This window comes from Salarias fasciatus, chromosome 3 (assembly GCF_902148845.1).
Source record: "Salarias fasciatus chromosome 3, fSalaFa1.1, whole genome shotgun sequence".
In the NCBI taxonomy this organism is placed as follows: domain Eukaryota; kingdom Metazoa; phylum Chordata; class Actinopteri; order Blenniiformes; family Blenniidae; genus Salarias; species Salarias fasciatus.
This window is the reverse complement of record NC_043747.1, coordinates 15,115,594-15,135,599: the sequence shown is the minus strand read 5'-3', so window position 1 is coordinate 15,135,599 and position 20,006 is coordinate 15,115,594. Positions and strand designations below refer to the sequence as shown.

At 44.4% G+C, this 20,006-nt stretch overlaps 1 protein-coding gene across 9 annotated transcripts in view; it reads left to right on the top strand.

Annotated features, from left to right (window-relative positions):
• The window catches only part of mark2b (MAP/microtubule affinity-regulating kinase 2b), a 42,615-nt gene that overhangs the window by 8,966 nt on the left and 13,643 nt on the right, over positions 1 to 20,006 (top strand). For 6 of the 9 annotated variants that reach the window (XM_030087467.1, XM_030087458.1, XM_030087436.1 and 3 more), the window contains exons 2-15: positions 8,385 to 8,555; positions 9,794 to 9,847; positions 10,761 to 10,809; positions 11,018 to 11,083; positions 11,521 to 11,591; positions 11,769 to 11,825; positions 13,378 to 13,614; positions 14,183 to 14,302; positions 14,952 to 15,054; positions 15,200 to 15,312; positions 15,551 to 15,625; positions 16,082 to 16,139; positions 16,517 to 16,659; positions 17,645 to 17,739. In XM_030087467.1, coding sequence (XP_029943327.1) covers positions 8,385 to 8,555; positions 9,794 to 9,847; positions 10,761 to 10,809; positions 11,018 to 11,083; positions 11,521 to 11,591; positions 11,769 to 11,825; positions 13,378 to 13,614; positions 14,183 to 14,302; positions 14,952 to 15,054; positions 15,200 to 15,312; positions 15,551 to 15,625; positions 16,082 to 16,139; positions 16,517 to 16,659; positions 17,645 to 17,739 — 1,412 coding nt within the window. The remainder of the gene's footprint in view (positions 1 to 8,384; positions 8,556 to 9,793; positions 9,848 to 10,760; positions 10,810 to 11,017; positions 11,084 to 11,520; positions 11,592 to 11,768; positions 11,826 to 13,377; positions 13,615 to 14,182; positions 14,303 to 14,951; positions 15,055 to 15,199; positions 15,313 to 15,550; positions 15,626 to 16,081; positions 16,140 to 16,516; positions 16,660 to 17,644; positions 17,740 to 20,006) is intronic. The other 3 variants (XM_030087473.1, XM_030087422.1, XM_030087445.1) reach the window with 2 other exon arrangements.

Sequence of the window (20,006 nt, the reverse complement as noted above, 5' to 3'; positions counted from 1 at the left end):
ACAGGAGCCGTGGCATTCTTATTTTCATATTATTCCACATTGATATTTAACTCTGTGTTTTTTGCATTCAGTTGGAAGATGATTAACTTTTTTGTGACGTTTCATTCAGTTGAAATTTACATTGCAAATAAAGCCAGGTTTAGAGGCTGGGATACAACTGGTCAAATGTCCTTTTGAATTGAACTTGAAAAATAAAGTAAACTCAAAAAATGTGTTGAGGCTGTATGCCTCTTTTTTTTTTTTATTAAAAACTCAGTTTATACATCCTCAACAAACACTTGTAGCATTTGAGGTGTATTTCTTTTTCTTGCATGAATCTTTAGGTTTAGCTTGTATGCTTTAACGTCTAAATGATGTTTTAAAATAAACAAACCCCGCACAGCAATGAACTGATCATTGATCTTTCAAATTGATGAAATTGCTCGACTTATTTGTGACCTTGTTGTGTTTACGATGGATTGTTTACAAGTGACTCTGTCTTGTACGCAGCATCCTGGAGACATGTGTAATCAACAATAACATTTCTTGTACAAATTTCACTGGGCTAATTAACCTCGTCTTTGGATATTTTTGGAGTGATATTTACAGAAATAACCCAGCAAAAATAAACATACAGCTACAGCAGTTTATTAATTTTAGTTTTAAGTGTTTCGCTTGTCATCGGCATCATTCCTGCCTTCTGTTGCGATTGAAGCTGAGTAATCATCAGATATAGAGTGAAACTCAAGCTGGAACTCCTTGCACACACTCGACCTCACACCAAGCAGGAAGTTTTTGGTTGAACACTGGACTTTCTGTATTTTCACCACAAGCGATAACGCTGTGCTGAGTCACAGCCAATAAATGAGTTTTTTTTTTGGACAGGTCTTTAACGAAAAAGCGAAAGCTCTGTAAGGAATTCACATTAAGCTTTTCTACTTGGCTGTCTTCTCCTGCTCAGTCTTATCTGCTTGCATCCAGCTGTCACGTTATTGAGAAACTATTGCAAAAGCTTATCATTGTAATCAATTTTAACTTTACTGATCCAGTATGTCAAGATTGTTGTTGGGGAAAAAAAAAAAAGTCAGATCTACATGTTTGGTTTGTGTTGCCACCTTTATCTTTAAGATCATCTTTATTCAAAATATCATGGAGTTTAAATATAGGTGGAATAGCTGCAAGGTTTTACAATAAGCGATATAATATGGACAATGTATTTGAAAACTGAATATAAATGGTCCAAAAAGAGGTTTGGCAGATGAAGCATACAATTAGAGGCAGTAAGAATTCAGTCTTGCATAAAAGCGTTTTTCGTATGTGCAGAGTGGAGGAAGTTTTTTTTTTTTTATTTATTTCCTCCTTGTGCTACAAATTGAATTCGTCCCTTGAAACATTGAAACTCGCATTAAAACACATTTAGCTTTATCACACAATTCTACATATTCCAGTTTAGGTCTTCGCAGTTTCTTGTATCCTTATATTACATAAGGTGCTACTGTAATCGTTTCTCTCATCCCCAACTTTTCTCAAAAATATACCTATGCAAATCTCCACGCCCCAGTCCTGTTGAACTGGATTTCTATTGCGTGTTGAATACGGAGTGTCAAACAGGTGTAGTGGCATTTCTCACCATGCCTTTAATTTCCCCTTCATCCAAGTTGGTTCCAAGGTTTCCCCCACTTGTACTTTGTCGCTGTAGAAGTCCAGAGGAAGTAAGATTTGGCGATCAGTAATATAATGTATTTAAATGCTGCTGTGCTGAGCAGTTTTTCTTGTTTGTTTTTTTTTTTGTTTTGTTTTTTTTTTATTTTTTATGATTGAGCATGTTTTTAATCCCCCATTTTTATTTTTAGACATGGCCGTCCTACCCGGAAAATACTGAAACTCTCATCATAAATTCACAAATCACTTCACTGAGTAAAACAACTGTCAGATGTGGGTAAGGAACAGCTTGATGAGGCAGAAAAGTCAAGCTTTTATGAAGCGGATAAGCATGTCTGTTAATGAATTTTAATTATTAAATACTATCCCCATTTAGACAAGTGTGGTTAAGTAGAAGTGCTCTCATTAGCTGCAGCCTCTCCGTCTCTGCCAAACTGGAGCACATTTCCCGGCACTCTTAACATGTTTGATCAGCTATATGAAGACACTGCGGGCTCAACAGTGAACTCACACGGGGCTCTTTTAAACAAACTGTGTCTTTCTGGGCTTTCAGCTTCGTCTTTTTTCTGATTAAAGCACTGACACATGTCACAGCTTTGCCTTGAAGTAAATGAAACGCATGATTATCAGGAGGATCAGGAAACACGGAACAGTAATCATGCAGTTACGCTGTTTTTGATGACACTGTCCACTGTATCCTGGAAAATAATGAGGCAGATGTGAATAATGTAATGATGATCGCTGTGTTTTCCATCTTCCGTATCACCTTATCCAGTTCAGGGTCACGGGAGGTGATTACAGCTCTCGGTGTGTGAAGGCAGGGGCGGCCCTCCTCAGGTCACCCATCCATTACAGGGCAAACACAGGGACAATCACACACACACTCACCTTCACACTTTCAAGTAATTTAGAAGCACTAGTCACCTCAAACACTGGATTTTAGATTGTGGGAAGAAACCATAGTGCAGAGCAAGCTTTTCCCCCCATGACTAACCTGAGCTTCATTTGTTGATAATCTGAGCAGAAAAAATTGCAGATTTATGTGTAAGACGCATTATTTTCATCATAAATATTCTATAATATTGATAGGTTTGTATGAACAGTTTATCGTAGTGAACTGTAGGGGTGTTTCCTCCATGTTTTTGTGGCCAATTCTCTTGAGGTTTCAGGTCAGCCCATGAGATGCCTGCATGTAGTTAAACCATTCCTGTATTTTTAGATTCAGCAGGATTGAAAGACATTTTTGCATGTTTAATCTTGACTTTGTGTTTAAATCGTACTTAATTTGAAGATATTACATTTTCACGCACGTAACTTTTGGATTTTTGTGCATTACTGCGCCGACATTTCACTGGTCTGCCCCCCTCTACTTTCTCCTTGAACTGAAGTGAGTTTGCTGAAGCAGATCACAACTATGGACAGGTCAAACAATGCACAGGGAGAATATGCAAACTCGGTCCTGCTGTAAAAGCATAACCCGGGCTTTAACTAGAGCTCCTCTTGTCATGAGTTGAGACTGTTTACCATAACACAACATAGCAGCCTGCTCTCTAAGCAGTTTGTCTAAGTGTGGTTTTACGCTCATGTGTTCTTTTATTGCACCTGTTTTGCATCTCTGCTGTTGGAGGCATCTTCGCCCGTGTTCTCCCGCCTTTGCGTATTTCCCTTTTCTTTCGGCTGTGTGTTTGTAGTGTGTAGCTTCATGTGTGGCTCCGCTTTCTTAACTGCGCTGTGCAAAATTCCATCTGTTTGTCGCCCGGTGGCTTCCTCCCAGAACTCAGATTAGTAAAGGTCAGTGATAATGAGGCCTGAGCCAAAACATAACCAGCACTGCCTTGGATTACCTTCACTGCTTTGCGTGTGTGAGTGTGTGTGTTTTTGGTCATGTGCAACTGCTTGTGTTTGCAGTGTGGCATTAAATGGCTTTCAGCTGCAAACATGTTGTCAGTGACTTTTCACTGAGCGTGTGAGTGTGTGGGCGCCTGTGTGTTTGTGTGTGTGTGTGTGTGTGTGTGTGTGTGTGTGTGTGTGTGTGTGTGTGTGTGTGTGTGTGTGTGTGTGTGTGTGTGTGTGTGTGTGTGTGTGTGTGTGTGTGTGTGTGTGTGTGTGCGCACTCTAAGGAAGGGGTCTCAATGGTAGGCTTGAACCTAAGCTAGACTGATGGCCTCTCCGCACGGTCTGGATTAAATAATGATTTGCTCTGAGGGTACCGAACACTTACGGTACATTTGGCTGCTGAAAATTTAAATCCACTGCAGAGAACATCTCCTTCACTAGAGGGATAAATAAATAGTTCTTTCACATTGTTTTTACACAGCCTTTTTATCTGGAATGAAAGGTTTTGAGATGTTTGTGTTTATTGATTAAGATAACTATTTTTTTTCCCCTTGTGTTCACGAGTAACTGAGAAATGGGGAACATTAAGGTGTCAAACCGAGGCACACACACCTGACTGCATAACCTTTGCCATACTTTACACCGGCAAAAGTCGTCTGGGACAACCCTGCGTCGGTACAGTTGAAGTGGAAATGACCAGATTCGGTTTGCATGCTTCACAAAAGAATGGTAATTCCAAGCATGCGGAAGTGAAAGGCAACGATAATATTGACCTTACTGGTGTCGGTTTGACATGTTATCGTGGTTTATGACCGATGACTTCTGACTCGGATTGGGATTTTCCCAGCTCTCCCAGTTCTTTGTTGCACGAATACGACAAATTCTTCAGGGTTTCCTCGACCTAATTAAGTAAAAATGAAAATCCCTCGCACGTATTAATGGCGTGTACAGGTTTTGTCAGCTCGCCTCGCGTCATGCGCAGCTGTCTCGCTTGTCTCATTAAAAAAAATCATTCTGATTTCTTTGATCCTGTCAAATTTCACTTTAACGTGACTGGTCGTTTTCCAAGTTGTGCTAGCTTTGTATTCGTCTTATTTGTTGGAGCGATACCGAGAAAACAGTGGCTCAAAAATAGCTGGTACAGACTTTTTCATGCCAATAGCCTCAACCCTCTGCAGCTTTCCCTTCAGTTGGTTTCGAAGGCCGTCGCTTAAAAGTTCACCAAGCTTTATCCTGTACGGTCTGCTAGTTTACATGATCACCAGCATACGCTTTGGTGTTGCGTTTTCCAGTCATGTGATTTTTATTTGTCTCTCATCAATCAGCTGCGTTTTAAACTGTGAGCCGCGCTACAAATTTTCAAGCAATAAAGTGAAGAATTTTTTTCGTGTGTCGGTAATGTAGTTTATGATTTGCACTCAGCATAAAAGCGTAACGTGAGAACAAAACAATGATGCCGCTTATTGTCCTCTAACATGTCTATAATTATAACTAAGGTGTGTGTGTGTGTGTGTGTGCTGGGGGTGCGCGGGGGGAGGTTGCTCAGCCTGCAGCTGGCCAAAAATGAAGGAAGAATCAGAAGACAAAAATAGTCAGACATGAAAGAGGATAGGAGAGGAGGGAAGACTAAAGAGCTGAGGACTGTGGACGAGTGTGAGAACTCGGCGGAAGCACGCTTCATTTGCGCCGGCCAGTTTATGGTCCTCGGAACGAGTTCAGAAGACGTCTTATCCAGCTACAGCAGAAATCCTGAGTGCTTTTAGATAGCTGTTCTGTTCTGAGGAGCTGCCGACATTAAAAAAAAAAAAAAAAAAAAAAAAAAAATGCCTCAAATCATTGTGTAACAACAAAAGAGAGCACAGTTATACAAAAGTTTAAATGGTTTAATTGTCCTCAAGTCCTCTTTAAAAGAAATGAATATGGAATAAATATTGTCTGGGTTCGTGTTATTGAAATCAGTCAGGAGTATTAAATATTTATCAGCATTATATGCAATGAAACTATTGCGTGTGCACACTGTACAGGCAGGCAACAACCAGGAGGGCTTATCACTTTGTACAACCCCCTGAGAGAGAGAGAGAGACACACACACACACACACACACACACACACAAATGTTTTGTTGAGACCAGAGTGTGACCTGCAGATGCTATTTTGGAGAGGTGTACTGTGGTGATCTCAATGCGAGGCTGATTGAGTGACAGAAGCCGTTTGGTAACGCAGAGGCCAGCCGAGCTCATTGAGACAATGAGAAGCAATCTGAGGATACAAAGCCGATTCCTCCGACAGTTCCCGCTTAGGACATTTGTCTGCCTCGCTCTCCCACGTGTTCCTAAAATAAAAATCACTCGCTTCGCCCTTCACACACAAGACCACATAAGGCCCCCCCCCCCTTCCCTGTCCTGTAGATTTAATGTAACTGTCATTTTGTTTTTAATCCGAGTGCTCCTGCTTGTGCCGAGGCTTAATCTGGCCTTTTACACTTGGTGCAGGTCTGCACTGTCAGCAGCGGCGTGTTTGGGGTGAAGTGGGGGGGGGTTTGTCGGGATGCAGACATTAGATCATACCATCTGGAGCAGGAAACACAAACACAGTGAAGTAATCATGGTTATCCTCGTTCCCCTCGGCCCCAAAGTTTGAAAGTACACAGGACAGTGTTGATGAAAAATGTGGTCCGTGGGTAATTTGCAACACGGAGCGAGTGTCTAATTTCATTTGGAGCTTGAAGGAGATGATTAGCTGACTAAAATGACTGGTCGGTGCTGGAGGAAGAGAAGAAATGAAAGGAGGCAGTTTGTTCGAGGCCGTTTCGCTCCACACCAACAGTGTGAATTTCACTGGATTGTCTCAGTCTTCGGTATCGAATCTCCGCGAGGTGTGCGGCCCGGGCCTTTGTGTGCGCACGTCTGCATGCCCGCACCTTTGTGTGTATTCTAGGATTTGTGTGTATGCGTGCGTGTTTGAGTGTCGTCGCCCTGGAGCCAGTCGTCCTCTCTCCTGACCCTGATCCCCGTCACCTGTCCGCTCAGATCACACACGCGCGCACACACACACACACACACACACACACACTCGCTGTGACCCTTTCCTGGAGTTGAAATCCAATCGCTGTTGTCAACGATGGACAACTTGCCAGCACAGCAAGGTTTTGTTTTTTTTTGTCGGGCATGCCTTTGACTCAAGGATCTCACTTCTGCCTCATAAACTGCAGCAGCTTTAGTTGATCACGCCCTGTTTGAAGTAGAATTACTCAGCTGTTGTTGCATCTCGGCTTGTCCTGTTTTTAATGCTTTCCCGTTTTCGTTGATGGTTTTCAAAACGCCGCATGTGGAACTTTTGTGAAACACGTGCACCTTTTTGTTTTTTTGTTTTTTAGTAACAGAAGGTTAACCTGAAAATTCTGACAGCGGCGGTGGCGGCGGCTTCCTCTCTGACCAGATCAAACCAGAACAAGCTGTTCTGTGGGATTTCTGTTGTTATCACATCACTGAGACTGAGTCCTGCAAAACTATTCTGGAGTCTCCCCGGGGAGGAACACCTTCCCTTTTGGAAATATCTAATCTGCATTATTTATTGGCCTGTGCTGGATGTGTGCAGATACTCTATTTTAGGGGTGTAATTAATGATGTTGCACACATTTGGTCAGAGAAGCAGAGGTAAAATATCTCTTCTCTTATGCTGCAGCATGAAACATTAACTGTTGTAAAATGTAGATTTTATTCAGCAGGGCAGCACCGATTATTACCATAACTAGTGCTGTCCACAGTTTTCTTTATCTGCAAAAGCTTATTCATGAAGCAATATGATTTTGAGTCTTGTGCAGCCAATAAAAAGACAGGAAATAATTTGTTTCCTCATAAGTCATAATTGATTTTTCAACAAATATGTCAAAGAAAAGCAGTTTCCATGGCCTCTTGGTAATCAGTGCCGTAGATATGTTGCTTTCTGCCTGTCAAATAAGGTCACCTTCCAGTTTTTTTAAGCCAAATTACTCCCATCACCATGTATTCCCTCTCAAGCGCTCGCTGGAAACCTTGAGGATAATAAACAATATTTGGGTGTCCGTTTTCAGTCTGCAGTCAAACCTCGCCACTGCTTTGTGGTAGTGCGGCAAAGCTTTGCTGTCTGTTCTCCTCTGACGGCCTGATCTGACTGAATTAATGTTAATCTGTATTTATGTTTTCTGCAGTTCACTAGGAGAAAATATTTCATCTTCATTTGAATGAAGTGGAACTTAAGTTGATCCTTGTTCCAAACGCAAACCATGTAAACACTAGTACCCAGCAGGTTCACAGCTGACGTCTTATTTTCTTTTGGTTCAGATTGTGTTGATTGTTTGGAAAATATTTCATCAGTGTTTCACTTCTTCAAGAAATGCATCAAGTTTGACCAGTTGAGCTGTGTGTATGTGAGAAGGCAAAACATTTTGGGAGTGATCTACTGACTGAATAAGATGATACCTTTGGTGCGTATAAACCCACATATCGATAACGATGTTCCATGCTGATGCATTTAGAAATAAATTACATTCGCAAAAAAAGTGACCATTTTAACACAGCTAGTTCTGCTGCTGCAGTTCACAGCTGATAACAACCAATAGAAAAGCAAACAAAGAGACTCTCGTGCGACACCAAAACAATAGTTTGCAGATTCCTGAGGAGGTGAAATAACAGCCCATATTCACATTCTCAGTCTACTTCTATACTGAGCTTTTTCGCTCTACATGAAGGTATGAGAACAGCTGCTTTGTTCCTTTTTAGCTTCTTTTATTTCTGAGCAGTTTGTAAAAAAATGTAAATTTATTCTGTGAGGTTGTTGTTTTTGTTTTTCAGCAGTACTGTACTAAATGACGTTCTCAAAGTCATCTCGTCCCCGTGCACTAACGCCCGGCTGCGTGTCTTTTCCAGGAGCCCAAGTCGTCGTCCGGCCGTTCCAGCATGTCGCGGTGTCGAAACTCCGTCGCCACGACCACATCGGACGACCAGCCGCACATCGGTAACTACCGGTTACTGAAAACCATCGGCAAGGGCAACTTCGCCAAGGTCAAACTGGCACGACACGTCCTCACCGGGAAAGAGGTGAACATACACACACACACACACACACACACACACACACACACACTGAACTTGAGGCCTATACATGAAGCCAAATCGGTCACATCCTTTCAGCAACAAATACGAACCAGAAGACTGTAGAAACCTTACACATCAATATATTGATACACTGGCTGGACATACTGCGTAGAAAAGCCTGTGACTGCTTTTAATTAGCAAGTGTTTGGCTGAGCGATCATCTGGTGTCCTGGTTGCTGAGGATAGAGCAGGGGTCCTGCTGTGACACACAGTGGGCTCAGTCTGATCTGAGGCTTTGGAGATGACACGTCTGCTCCAAAGAGATTACATCGCCATTGTCAGCTCGATCAGAGACGCTGAAACGTCTCAGGCTTGCTGCGATTTCCAGATGTGATGTAACTCTGTGATCGGTTGCTTTAATGAGAAAGCCGTGTGTGTGTGTGTGTGTGTGTGTGTGTGTGTGTGTGTGCTCTGGGGCTCCCGTCCGATGCCTGGCCGGTCCAGCCAGCCCTCGATGCAGTGCGTTAGAGGACGAGAGAAGGGTGGGAGGGCTCTGTCAATGTGTGACGGCGCTGTGCCTGACACCCTGATAACACTCCATGTGACTCGTTTGGCGAGCACGCATAAACACACACGCGCGCACACACACAGAAAACAACGTAGAGTCAGACTGACACACACACAACTAGAGGAGAAGACCAAAAGAGACATGAGCTGACAGTGAAAGACATAAACAGACCTCCCGTTCCGGTGTCCTTGTGAAGAGATAATTCTTTGTTCCCCTGCCTTCATGTCCTCTTTTCTCTTGTACTGCCTCATCTCTTTTTTTTCCTCGGCTCCCACTTTGAATCCTTCCCATCTGTCCAAATTCTCTATTTTTATTTTCCTCAGCTCCTGTTCTTCCTCTTCTCTCCTTTTCTTCTTTCTCTCTCTCTCTCACGAGTGACCACCGGTGGATTATGAACCAGAGACCTTATTTATTCAGGGTTTTAACAAAATGTGCTCCAGCTCTCTGTCTCCCTCTGTATCCCGTCCCATTATGCAACCCGTGTCCTGCCGCGATGGTGTGTTTATCGCTTAATGCCGAGAGAGCGTCGTCACGTGCGCGTGTGTGTGTGTGTTTCTCCCTGTGCCCTCGCAGACAGGTGTGTGTGAGCGGGAGGCGTCAAACCCAAACCGGCAAGTGCCATAAATGAATAAATGTGCAATGATAAACCAACACCGTGTTGTTTTGCTTCTAGGTGGCTGTAAAGATCATAGATAAGACGCAGCTCAACTCTTCCAGTTTGCAGAAGGTGGGTCTCCTCAGCTCCCTCTCTCATTCTCACACATTCAGGGAACAACTTTCAGGCCTCGGTCTCTCTCGTCCCTTTTCTCAAAAAAAAAAAAAAAGTCCTTTTCAAGTCACTCCTCATGCACCACGTGTCCTCTCTCCCTTTCCGTCTCTCCGCCTCCCTCTATCTGTCTGAAGTGGTCTAGTTTTCAGAGAGAGTTTTAATTACAGGAAACAAGCTGCAATTACTTCTTTTGATGGTGGCAGGGTGGGGTCTGTCCACTTACACGCAAACTGTCTTAACCACGCAATGCCGAGCGCGCGCGCACACACACACACACACACCAAACGCTCGGGCAGAGAATACACTACCGTCTGCTCAAATGCAAGATAGAGAAAACAGGCTAAGATGCAGCATTACATTATTTTGTGTTCACTCATAACAATTAAATTGACTTTAAAGCGTTTATCGCTGTGCATTACTTCCAAAGTTTCACCCACATGCGTTCGGTGGATTCGTTTATCCCGGAAGCTTCCATAGAGTCTGGTAGGACGCTATACGCTGACTCACAGAGGTAATAAATTCCTAATGAGCAGAGAGCAGATCCTCAAACCTTTATGTCTGCAGTAGTGCGATGCATTATCTTTTTTTAATGCCGAGTTTTGAAAATGGCCTGAAGTCTGTGCTGAAAAACCATCATGGCTCTGAGCCTGCGCTGCTGCGTCGCCACTGAGCTTCTTCGATTTGGCCTCCGTGAAGCAGGAAGGAAGAATCTGTCTGCTCAGTGATATTTGAGACATTAAAGTGGGGTTTCTCCGAGAGATTGATGGTTCTAAAACGGATGCTTTCCCTCCTCAGTATCAAATGCTATCCGTGTATGCCGCTAGACGTGAAAACTGCATTTCACCACTGACCATGGTGTGTTTTCACGCAGCTCTTTCGAGAGGTGAGGATCATGAAGATGTTGAATCATCCCAACATAGGTGAGTCACGGTGAAAGATGAGTTTGCACTCTGCCGTCGCTCCCTCCGAGCTGCTCCTAATTGGTATTTCAAGGTCATGTGATAACAACCCTGCTTTTCTTCTGCTTCCAATCTTTTCCTACCCCTTCCCAAACTCTTTTTCTTGCCTTGTTTCCCTCCGCTCTGCCCCCCCACCCCCTCCAATCCCTTTTCTTTCTCCGCCCTTCAGTCAAGCTCTTTGAGGTGATAGAAACAGAGAAGACTTTGTACCTGGTAATGGAGTACGCCAGTGGAGGTGAGTGCTTGTCCCTGTGAAATCATTCCGCCTGAAGCTCGGCACTCTGTATGTTAGATAATAAGTTAAGGGACCCCAAATGGATGAACACAGACTGTAGGTCCAGTGGGATTATATATAGAGGAACGTCTTGTTTTCATCGTTATACAAAGCTCAAAACCAGCTCTAATGTGTCAACTCTTTCAGAAAAAATAATGTTTGCTGTTTAGAACAACTAGTGCAACTAGATAGACTCGCGCTGAAAATAGAAAACCACAGAAATCCAATGACAGTTTGTCTGAAATGTGAAGATTTCTTCTCATGATGCTCCCACTCGGGCTCTGAAAGGACAGCGTTGAGTTGGGTGTCCGAATGACCCCAGTGATTGCTACTATACGGAGACAAGCGTCCTGTTCCAACACTCAGCCGGCCCTCCTCCTCTTTCTCTCGTCTCCCAGGAGAGGTCTTTGATTACCTGGTGGCCCACGGTAGGATGAAGGAGAAAGAAGCCCGTGCCAAATTCAGACAGGTTGGTGTGTTTGTGTCTCTGCAGGAAACATGTTTTTCGTGAAAAATATGCCGCTTAATAAATAAAATAAAACAAGTTAACGTGTGTGTCCCTTTCCCTGCTGAAATTCTAATGAGGATCTGTTCGGGATTTTCACTTTGTCTCAACCCTCCTCTCTCTCTCTCTCTCTCGCTCCAGATTGTGTCAGCAGTGCAGTATTGCCATCAGAAGTGTATAGTACACAGAGACCTCAAGGTGAGAACATGCACACATTACTGAATTACATGGAGTGTTAGATCTCCCCCCTCTTTTTTCCCCTCCGTCTCTCCACATTAATCTTTATATGATTTGACTCATTGAGATGAAATCCTGCCCACGAGCAGGCGACCCCGAGGTTAATCACAAAGAAGATGAAATGTCCCTCTTTGAGGACTGTGGCTTAAATGCGTTGCCAGGTTTTACGTTCGTCTTGTCTTGCTGTTACGGGGATTGTTTTTCTCCCCCGTGTGTTTGTGTCGGTTTGGGTCGATCCACTGTACTTTGTGCCTAAAACACAACACGAACCCAGAAGTCGTTCCCGGTCCTTTTTGCTTCATTGTATTATGCAGTTCTAAATCCTCTTAATATGCCGGCAGTCAGACCTGTAGGCAAAACATTATCATGATTACTGGCGCAGCGAGCGCCGAGGAACCTCCCAACGCTAACCGGTTTTTCCGTCTGTTTTCCTTTTTTTTTCTTTAAAGTAAACATTTCTGCCATTGTCAAACTTTATAAACGCTTTGAAGAGAATAGAACAAAGCAGCATAATGAGAGGCTTCTTGCCGAGATACAATTCTCATTATTATTATAACACTTGCCATCCTGCACAGTGTACCAATCACTCGAGAGAATGGGGTTTGTAAAATCCAGCAGTGGCTTAACTCTCAGGTGCCGCGCTGCAAAGAGCAAACGCTGACGAGCCTGCACTTTACAGCAAGGTGAAAATCAGCTCAGAATTTCTGATATGATGAATGTGCAGCAGCCACGCACCTCGTACCGCGACATACATCATTTCCTTGAAGGGCTCAAGTTTTTGTTTTGCCTGTTTGACATAATATTTTAATGTTAATGTATAATAGATGACGCCTACAAAAGTTTCAAGTCGGTGTTCATTTATTTATTCGGATCTGAGGTTGGAGATGATGTCAGAGTTGTATTTAACACACATACACACACACACACACACACACACACACACACACACACACAAGCTGCAGAGTATTCAGAGCAAGTGAAAAGGAGAGCGCACCTGTTGCTAGGCAACCTCAGCCTCCTTGCTCACTGGCTCAGTTTGGGCTTAAAGACACACACTCGCGCGCGCGCGCGCACACACACACACACACACACGCAGGAACAAACTGTGGCAGCTCACTTTGCTGGTTGTGCGCTACTTGCAGGCCCCAGACCATAACTCTGAAAGACGTCTTTCTCACTCAGCACAAAACGTGTTTGTGACTATCGTCGGTCACATTGTGGAATTCATAGGAATTTATTCAAATGTTCCGACGTGCCAGGAAATGGTACTTGGAGTGATACTCTTTGACAAGATGCTGCCTGCTTTTGATTGAATTGGTCTCTCTGTATCTGAAGAAGGATGGAAAAAGGTGCAAATAGCGCACGACCGTATCATACAAACCAAACTGTAGGTCTCTGAAGTGAAAAGATGTATCCCTGCATGCTAATATTTCCTGTATATCTGTCCTGTTTTCCTCGGCGTTCTCCGACTCCGTGCATCACAGCTCTGTGTCTGCCTCTCCCCCCCCCACAGGCGGAGAACCTGCTGCTGGACGCAGACATGAACATCAAGATCGCGGACTTCGGCTTCAGCAACGAGTTTACACTGGGGAACAAGCTGGACACTTTCTGCGGCTCCCCGCCCTACGCCGCCCCGGAGCTCTTCCAGGGCAAGAAGTACGACGGGCCCGAGGTGGACGTCTGGAGCCTGGGAGTGATCCTCTACACACTGGTCAGCGGCTCGCTGCCCTTCGATGGACAAAACCTCAAGGTCGGCCCAAGGAGTGTGTGTGTGTGCGTGTGTGTTTGTGTTCGTCTGCGTTACATAAGCAGATGTCTGCGTTCTGTGGGTGGCTGTAGTATTTGTCATGCCGATTTCTGTTCCTGCTTCCTTCGAGAAAGCAGAAGCTGAACTCGAGAGGGAACGAGTGAATGTGTGAAATTGCCGGTGTCAGTCTGAGTATTGTTTTCTCTGCGAAGTGGTCAACCGCACATTCTTTATTTCACAGTCTTTGAAATATGACTGTTCGCAGTAATTCGCACCATCGATCGCGCTGTATGTTCATGACTCATTCTGGATGTGCACACACATTTCGGGTGGGCGATATGACATACAGTGTACTGGTGTTGGTTTTAGCATGTCTTTGAAGCATAATTCAGCCCTTCTGAGTCTCACATGCAGCAGCAGGAAGTTTTAAGACTTGTATTCTGATGATAAACACTCTAATTTCACTTCTGTTCTTGATTGTTGCTGTAACGATTGTCGTCTTTTGTGCGTTTTTTTTGGTTGTGAATACCCGAAGCTCCCTTCACGCGTCGGTGCTTTTGTGTGTTTTCAGGAGCTGAGAGAGCGCGTGCTGCGCGGCAAATACAGGATTCCTTTCTATATGTCCACCGACTGCGAGAACTTGCTGAAAAAGTTCCTCATCCTGAACCCTTCCAAAAGAGGCAGCCTGGAGGTAGGCTGCACTGCACACACACTCACACACACACACCAACCACAGTACCAGGAAGTGTTTATTACCGTCGCTGTACTTGTTTGAATCTAAAACAAAACGAGCTCTGTGGGCGTCCCGTTGCACGCCGACCATCGTTTGACTCTCGACGCTGTTTGCAGCGCGGACAGCGTCGCGCACCTGGACGAGTTTGGCCAGCTATACGCGACTTTGCTACTGAAGTGCAAAGTGCTTTTTGAAGGCGTAGTAAATACCTGTTAGCTGGAGGTTGGAGATTTATGAGCTTCTAAATATGGTTCTACCGAGTATGGATGCGTGGTCAAATTACTACACGGCATAATAAACACACTCCTGCCCGGCGTCGCCGCCTTGCTTCATTGTGTACCTGCTCGCACCGCTGTAGAAACTCTGTGAAGAAAATTCAGATGTTGGTGTTAGAAAAGAGTGTCATGACTTTAATTTGCACAGCATGTTGAAATCAAAGACAAAGAATCCACCGGTGATATTTGAGAAACAAATAGAGCAACAGAGTAAATTTTCTTTAATCCTATTCCTGTAATTTCTGTCCTGACATCCTTATTGACAGCCTTTGCCCTCCTGGACGTGTGTCTTTGTGTGTGTGTGTTTGTTTGTTTGTGTGGCGTGATTCCAGCAGCAGATCATGAGGGACCGGTGGATGAATGTAGGCTACGAGGAGGAAGAACTGAAACCGTACATCGAACCGCAGCCAGATTACAAGGACCCCAGGAGGACAGGTAGGATCAGAAACACCGTCAGAAATGGTCAGTTTGCTTTCTGTTCATTTTCCTTCTTGCATAATAATGACTTATCTTTAGATAAATGCTCATTTTAATAAATGGGTGGCTCTAAATGTGCTGTGCTTTCTGTGTGCGGCCGCAGACATCATGCTGCAGATGGGATTCTCTCAGACGGAGATCCAGGACTCGCTGGTGAACCAGAAGTATAACGATGTGATGGCTACATATCTGCTTCTGGACTATAGGAACTCTGAGGTTTCTTTTTTTCTTTTCTCTCCCTATACTCAAACGTATACTCTCCCGCTGTCCTATTTTACCGCCTGTACAAAGCAGAGAGTCCTGGCATTCACTTCACATGAGTCAGTCCTCCAATAATAGGACTTTTTTGCATTGTACTTGGTGCCTGTTATAAATACACCACCGTCTCTCTTGCTGCTTGTGAACATGTATTCAGACCTCTTCTTCTTTTTTTTTTCCTCTCTCTCTCTCTCAGCTGGACGAAGGTTGCATCAAACCCCGGCCAGGAAGTGATGTAAGCAACATAAATGCCCCCTCCCCGCCTCACAAGGTATAAAGACAGCGAATACTGCGTTCTGCTAGTGCATAGGGAGGCTTCCTGAGCCCTGCCTCTGACTTGGCCACATAGCAGCCTGGGTATCCACTCCAGTGTGTCTGTATTTTTAGGCGCTTGATCCCAGGCCTTCAATATGAGGGAGCTCCAGAAAACCGCTGCCTTCCCGGGCGCTCCAAATGTTTCCTTTTTTTTAAAAAAAAAATAATAATTAAACAACTCCAGTTTCGACGTGTCCCAACTGTACCCCAGGATCCAGTTTCAGATTAAACCACATCAATGTTTTACCTCAACTGTAATTGACACTGATTCCTTCTATACAGAAGAGGTGAAGCATACTCTGCATACTGGAAAAAGGTTTTTGTCAGTCCTGCAGTGAGTGTGTGTGTGTGTGGCGTGTGTGTGACGTGGGGAGCACTGCGCTGATTTGCGTCGATCTTGTTTCTTTTTCAGGTACACCGCAGTGTGTCGTCCAACCAGAAGCCTCAGAACCGCAGAGCCACTGACCAGGGTGAGAGGGGGTTTCTGCTTATGGATGAGGAACTATTTGGCGAGGCAGACAGCGAGCTTTACCTTCATTTTTTTTTCTTGTACCTTGTGGCCAATCAAAGTCCTCAAATTGCCAAAGTGGAATTTCGAGTAGATTGAAGAGATTCAGAATGATTGGGTGGTGGGTGTTATTTGCGCTTGAATAAAGGTTAATGTGAGCACGGCTGTGGGGCGGGGGACGGAGATGTGTTGTAAGAGGTTGAAAGGATGCGAGGATTTCAAGAACGGGGATTTGTAGGGCAGAGCGGAAGAGAAGCTGTCAGTTTGAATGTTGTTAGTGGATTCATGAGAGGCCGAGCTGCAGACTGCGGTCACTACTCCAGCGTCTCTGTTTCTTAGGCTCCTCCTACTCCAAGAGGGCAGACAACCGGTCCGCAGCGGAGGATTCCGGGAGGAAGAGTTCGTCGAGCAGCTCGACCACCAAGGTGCCGGCCAGCCCCCTGGTCCCGTCAGACCGCAAGAAGAGCGCCACGCCCTCCACCGTGAGACCCAGCCCTCATACTGCCTTCCATGACTTTTGACCAACAAATCAACCATGTGAAAACACTCTTATTTCCAGGAAGTACATTCAGTTAAATCTGTCATCGGGATGATTTATCTTCCGCTGCGGTTCAAAGATCAATATGAAATCTAGTTAATAGTTAAACAGAAATGATGGGAAGTCGGTTGTTAGTGCTGTTTTGAAATTGGAACACGCACAAATCAGCTGCTGTGTTTGTATATTATACCTTTAAAGCTCATGAGTAGTCGGGTCATAAACGTGTGGGGCGAAAACACCTGCTTATCAGCCGCAGTAAGAAGAACACAGGATGCTCGGCGTCAAGCAGCAGATAAGAATTCACCCAGAACGCTGCTTAATTATTAATTTTGTTAATATTTTTCCAGTGCTTTAAGGGAGTCTATATCATCCACTCGCTTGGCACCAACGAAAAGACAAAATAAAGGAAAAAGAAAGTGATGCTCTCTCTGTCAAACTTTAATATTTCCTGGAATGTGCCATATGGCGCCTATCCACATGTGATATGCAGGCATTACCCCAGGGTGTAGTGAAGTCTGCTCACAGTGGGAATCGCTTTCTAGTTTTGCTACACACAAAAAAAAAAAAGTGAATTCATTACAGGAAAATCTCAGATGGGATCATTAAATGAAAATTTAATTAATGCTTAGAAAATGGAGTCACTTGTCCTTGCTTGATTGGAACAGCTCGCTCAATGCCAGAGGTGGGAGTCTCGGAGTACGGGCGCTTTGTTTTTAAAGTGAGACCGACCTTCGCTTGAGCGTTCAGTTTTCTTCAAAATTTTAGTTTTGATCACAAAATCATATTTTATGGCAGGAATGCTAAATAAAACTTGAGTTATTGCATTTTTCTAATGTGTTTTGTTCACTTCCAACTGGTTATCTTGGTTTCCACCCGCAGTTCTTTCATATTTCTGACACGCTGTTCGTTCCGTTGCTCTGTCCCTCCAGAATAGCGTCCTGTCCGTTGGCACCAGTCGCAGTCGGAACTCCCCTATGACTGAGAGGGCGAAGCAGGGCCAGGGCATCCAGAACGGCAAGGACAGGTACAAACACACATGTTCCCACAGACACTGGTTTCTTTTTTTTTTTTTTATTTGGGTCCTCACCGACGGCACAGCGCCGCTTCCTCGCCGAACGCACACAGACTCCAAACACGCCGGCCGCGGTTTGTGAATGAAGCAGCCCCACAGCTGTCTCGGCGGCTGAATCCCAGACCTTGGCTGGTACTCTCCAGAGCGCTGCCAGCTGGCCCGGGGAGGCTCCCGGCCCTCGCTCCAGGGCGGGGCCGGCCCTCCTGGACATGAAATCAGGCTCCCTCGGGAATTTAGGCCAAACCTCCAGTAGATTACAGATTACCCCTCGACGGCCCGGTGGAGACCCGCCAGGCAGGGCAGAGAATTACTGGACGGACACGCACACCTGCGTTCACGCAGAAGATGACACAGCGACACAGATGAGCTTTTCAGACTTCAATCAATCTCAAATCATACTTCATTTATTCTCCAAGGTCTTACAAACTAATCTCTGATTAATTTATGGCTTTTCAAAAACAAGAAAATTTTCTTTTTTTTTAATATGAAATAATTGACTAATTTGTAATTTAAGTTGAGGTTCCCCTCTTTTTCTTTGACTAAATCAAAGGTTACAGTCTCTCTCCTCTTTCCGCTTTCTCCTTGGTTTAAGATTCTTCCCAAATTTGATTTGATTTTCCCCGATCGGCGACTTTAACCGCTCCCTGTGCGTGTTCGCCACGCTCGACAAGCTTAACACCAAGCTTACATTTTTAAGGCGAGTTTCACGTATTAAAGCCCCCCCAAGCGCTCGGTACCATGAAGATCCCTGGATGTCGGCGGTGCGCGTCGACACACTCACACCCCACCGTCATCCCCATGCTTAACCGGCCACGTGCTTTGTGTGCTTCCTCCATGAGCATCAGACATGAAGCCATGCCATCATCTCCACTGTGACGTCTCATGGTCATGTTCAGACTGCTTTGTTTTACCTGTTCATGTGTCGCTTGTCTCAAATGACCCCTCAGTCCTCAAAAAGCAACAACAAAAAAAAAAAAAAAGTTCAGGCTGTAATGAAGTTCCAGGTGACGAGGGGGTCATTTGAGACGGTGCTTTTTTTTAATATTGTGGGTGTGTTAGCTACGGTAGGCTCTGCTAACTTACTGGTTATCCACTGCTTTCATTTAAAAAAAAAAAAGTTATTTTATTTGATCATCATTAATGCTTTGAAGTTTGGGCTTTTATACTTGTGATACCCCACCCCTACCCAACAGCACTCCCTTTTCTTTTTTTCCTCTCTCCTCCTTCCTTTCCGGCCTTTTCTAACTTTCTTAATTTCGTGGTCTTTTATCTTCGTCTGAGTTTTCGTCCCTCTGGATCCTGAGTCACCCACATTTCCCTGGCAACTCCTTTCTTTGCTCGACTCGCTCCTTTCCCCCCCCCTTCTTGTCTGCGTAATAATCTTTCTTCCTCTTGCTTTCTTTTTCTTTTTCCTCCCCACTCTTTCTCTAAGGAGATTAGAATGACTTGTGATGGAATATTAACTCTTAGTGGCACTATATGGTCCCTGTATTCGCCTCTTAATAGGCTTACACATACACACAACTATTCTCACACACACACACACACACACACACACACACACACACACACACGCTCAAGTTTAACCATACATGTCGCACAGGCCTCGGCCCTGGCCACACACCGGGTTGTCTGGTGAATGCCGCCCTTTTTTTTTTTTCCATCACCAGCCCTCCTAATCCCTGTCAAAAAGAGTGTGTGTGTGTTTGTGTGTTACTCTCAGCTCCGTGTTTGTTGTCTTGTGTAATTAGCAGCTGTTGGTTGACCTCTGTAAATGTCCTTGTTTCTCTCTCGCTGCTCAGTTCCCTCTCTCTCTCTCTCTCTCTTGAGATATCTCTCTGTTTCACTCTGGTACCAGCCTCCTCTGTCCCTTACTGTGTGTGTGTGTGTGTGTGTGTGTGTGTGTGGGGTCAGATTCAAGCTGTCAGTAATGTGCAGAGCTTTGTAGTCTGTCGCCACCTCACTGATTCAGAGAGACTTCATGAAATAGCCTGCTTTTAATTCTATTTTAAACAGGTTTATTAGAAATTTAAGATAAAATGTGACGCCTTAAAGGTTTTAAACTACCTGTAGAGAAAAACAGACGAGCTGACATTAAACTGATCATCCGTTTAAATGGCAGTGTATACAGCTTGAAGCTATAAACTTATCCAGTATTTAATCTACGAACGACTCCTCATGTTTGTGCAACTAGGATTGAAAAAAAGAGAAAAAAAAGC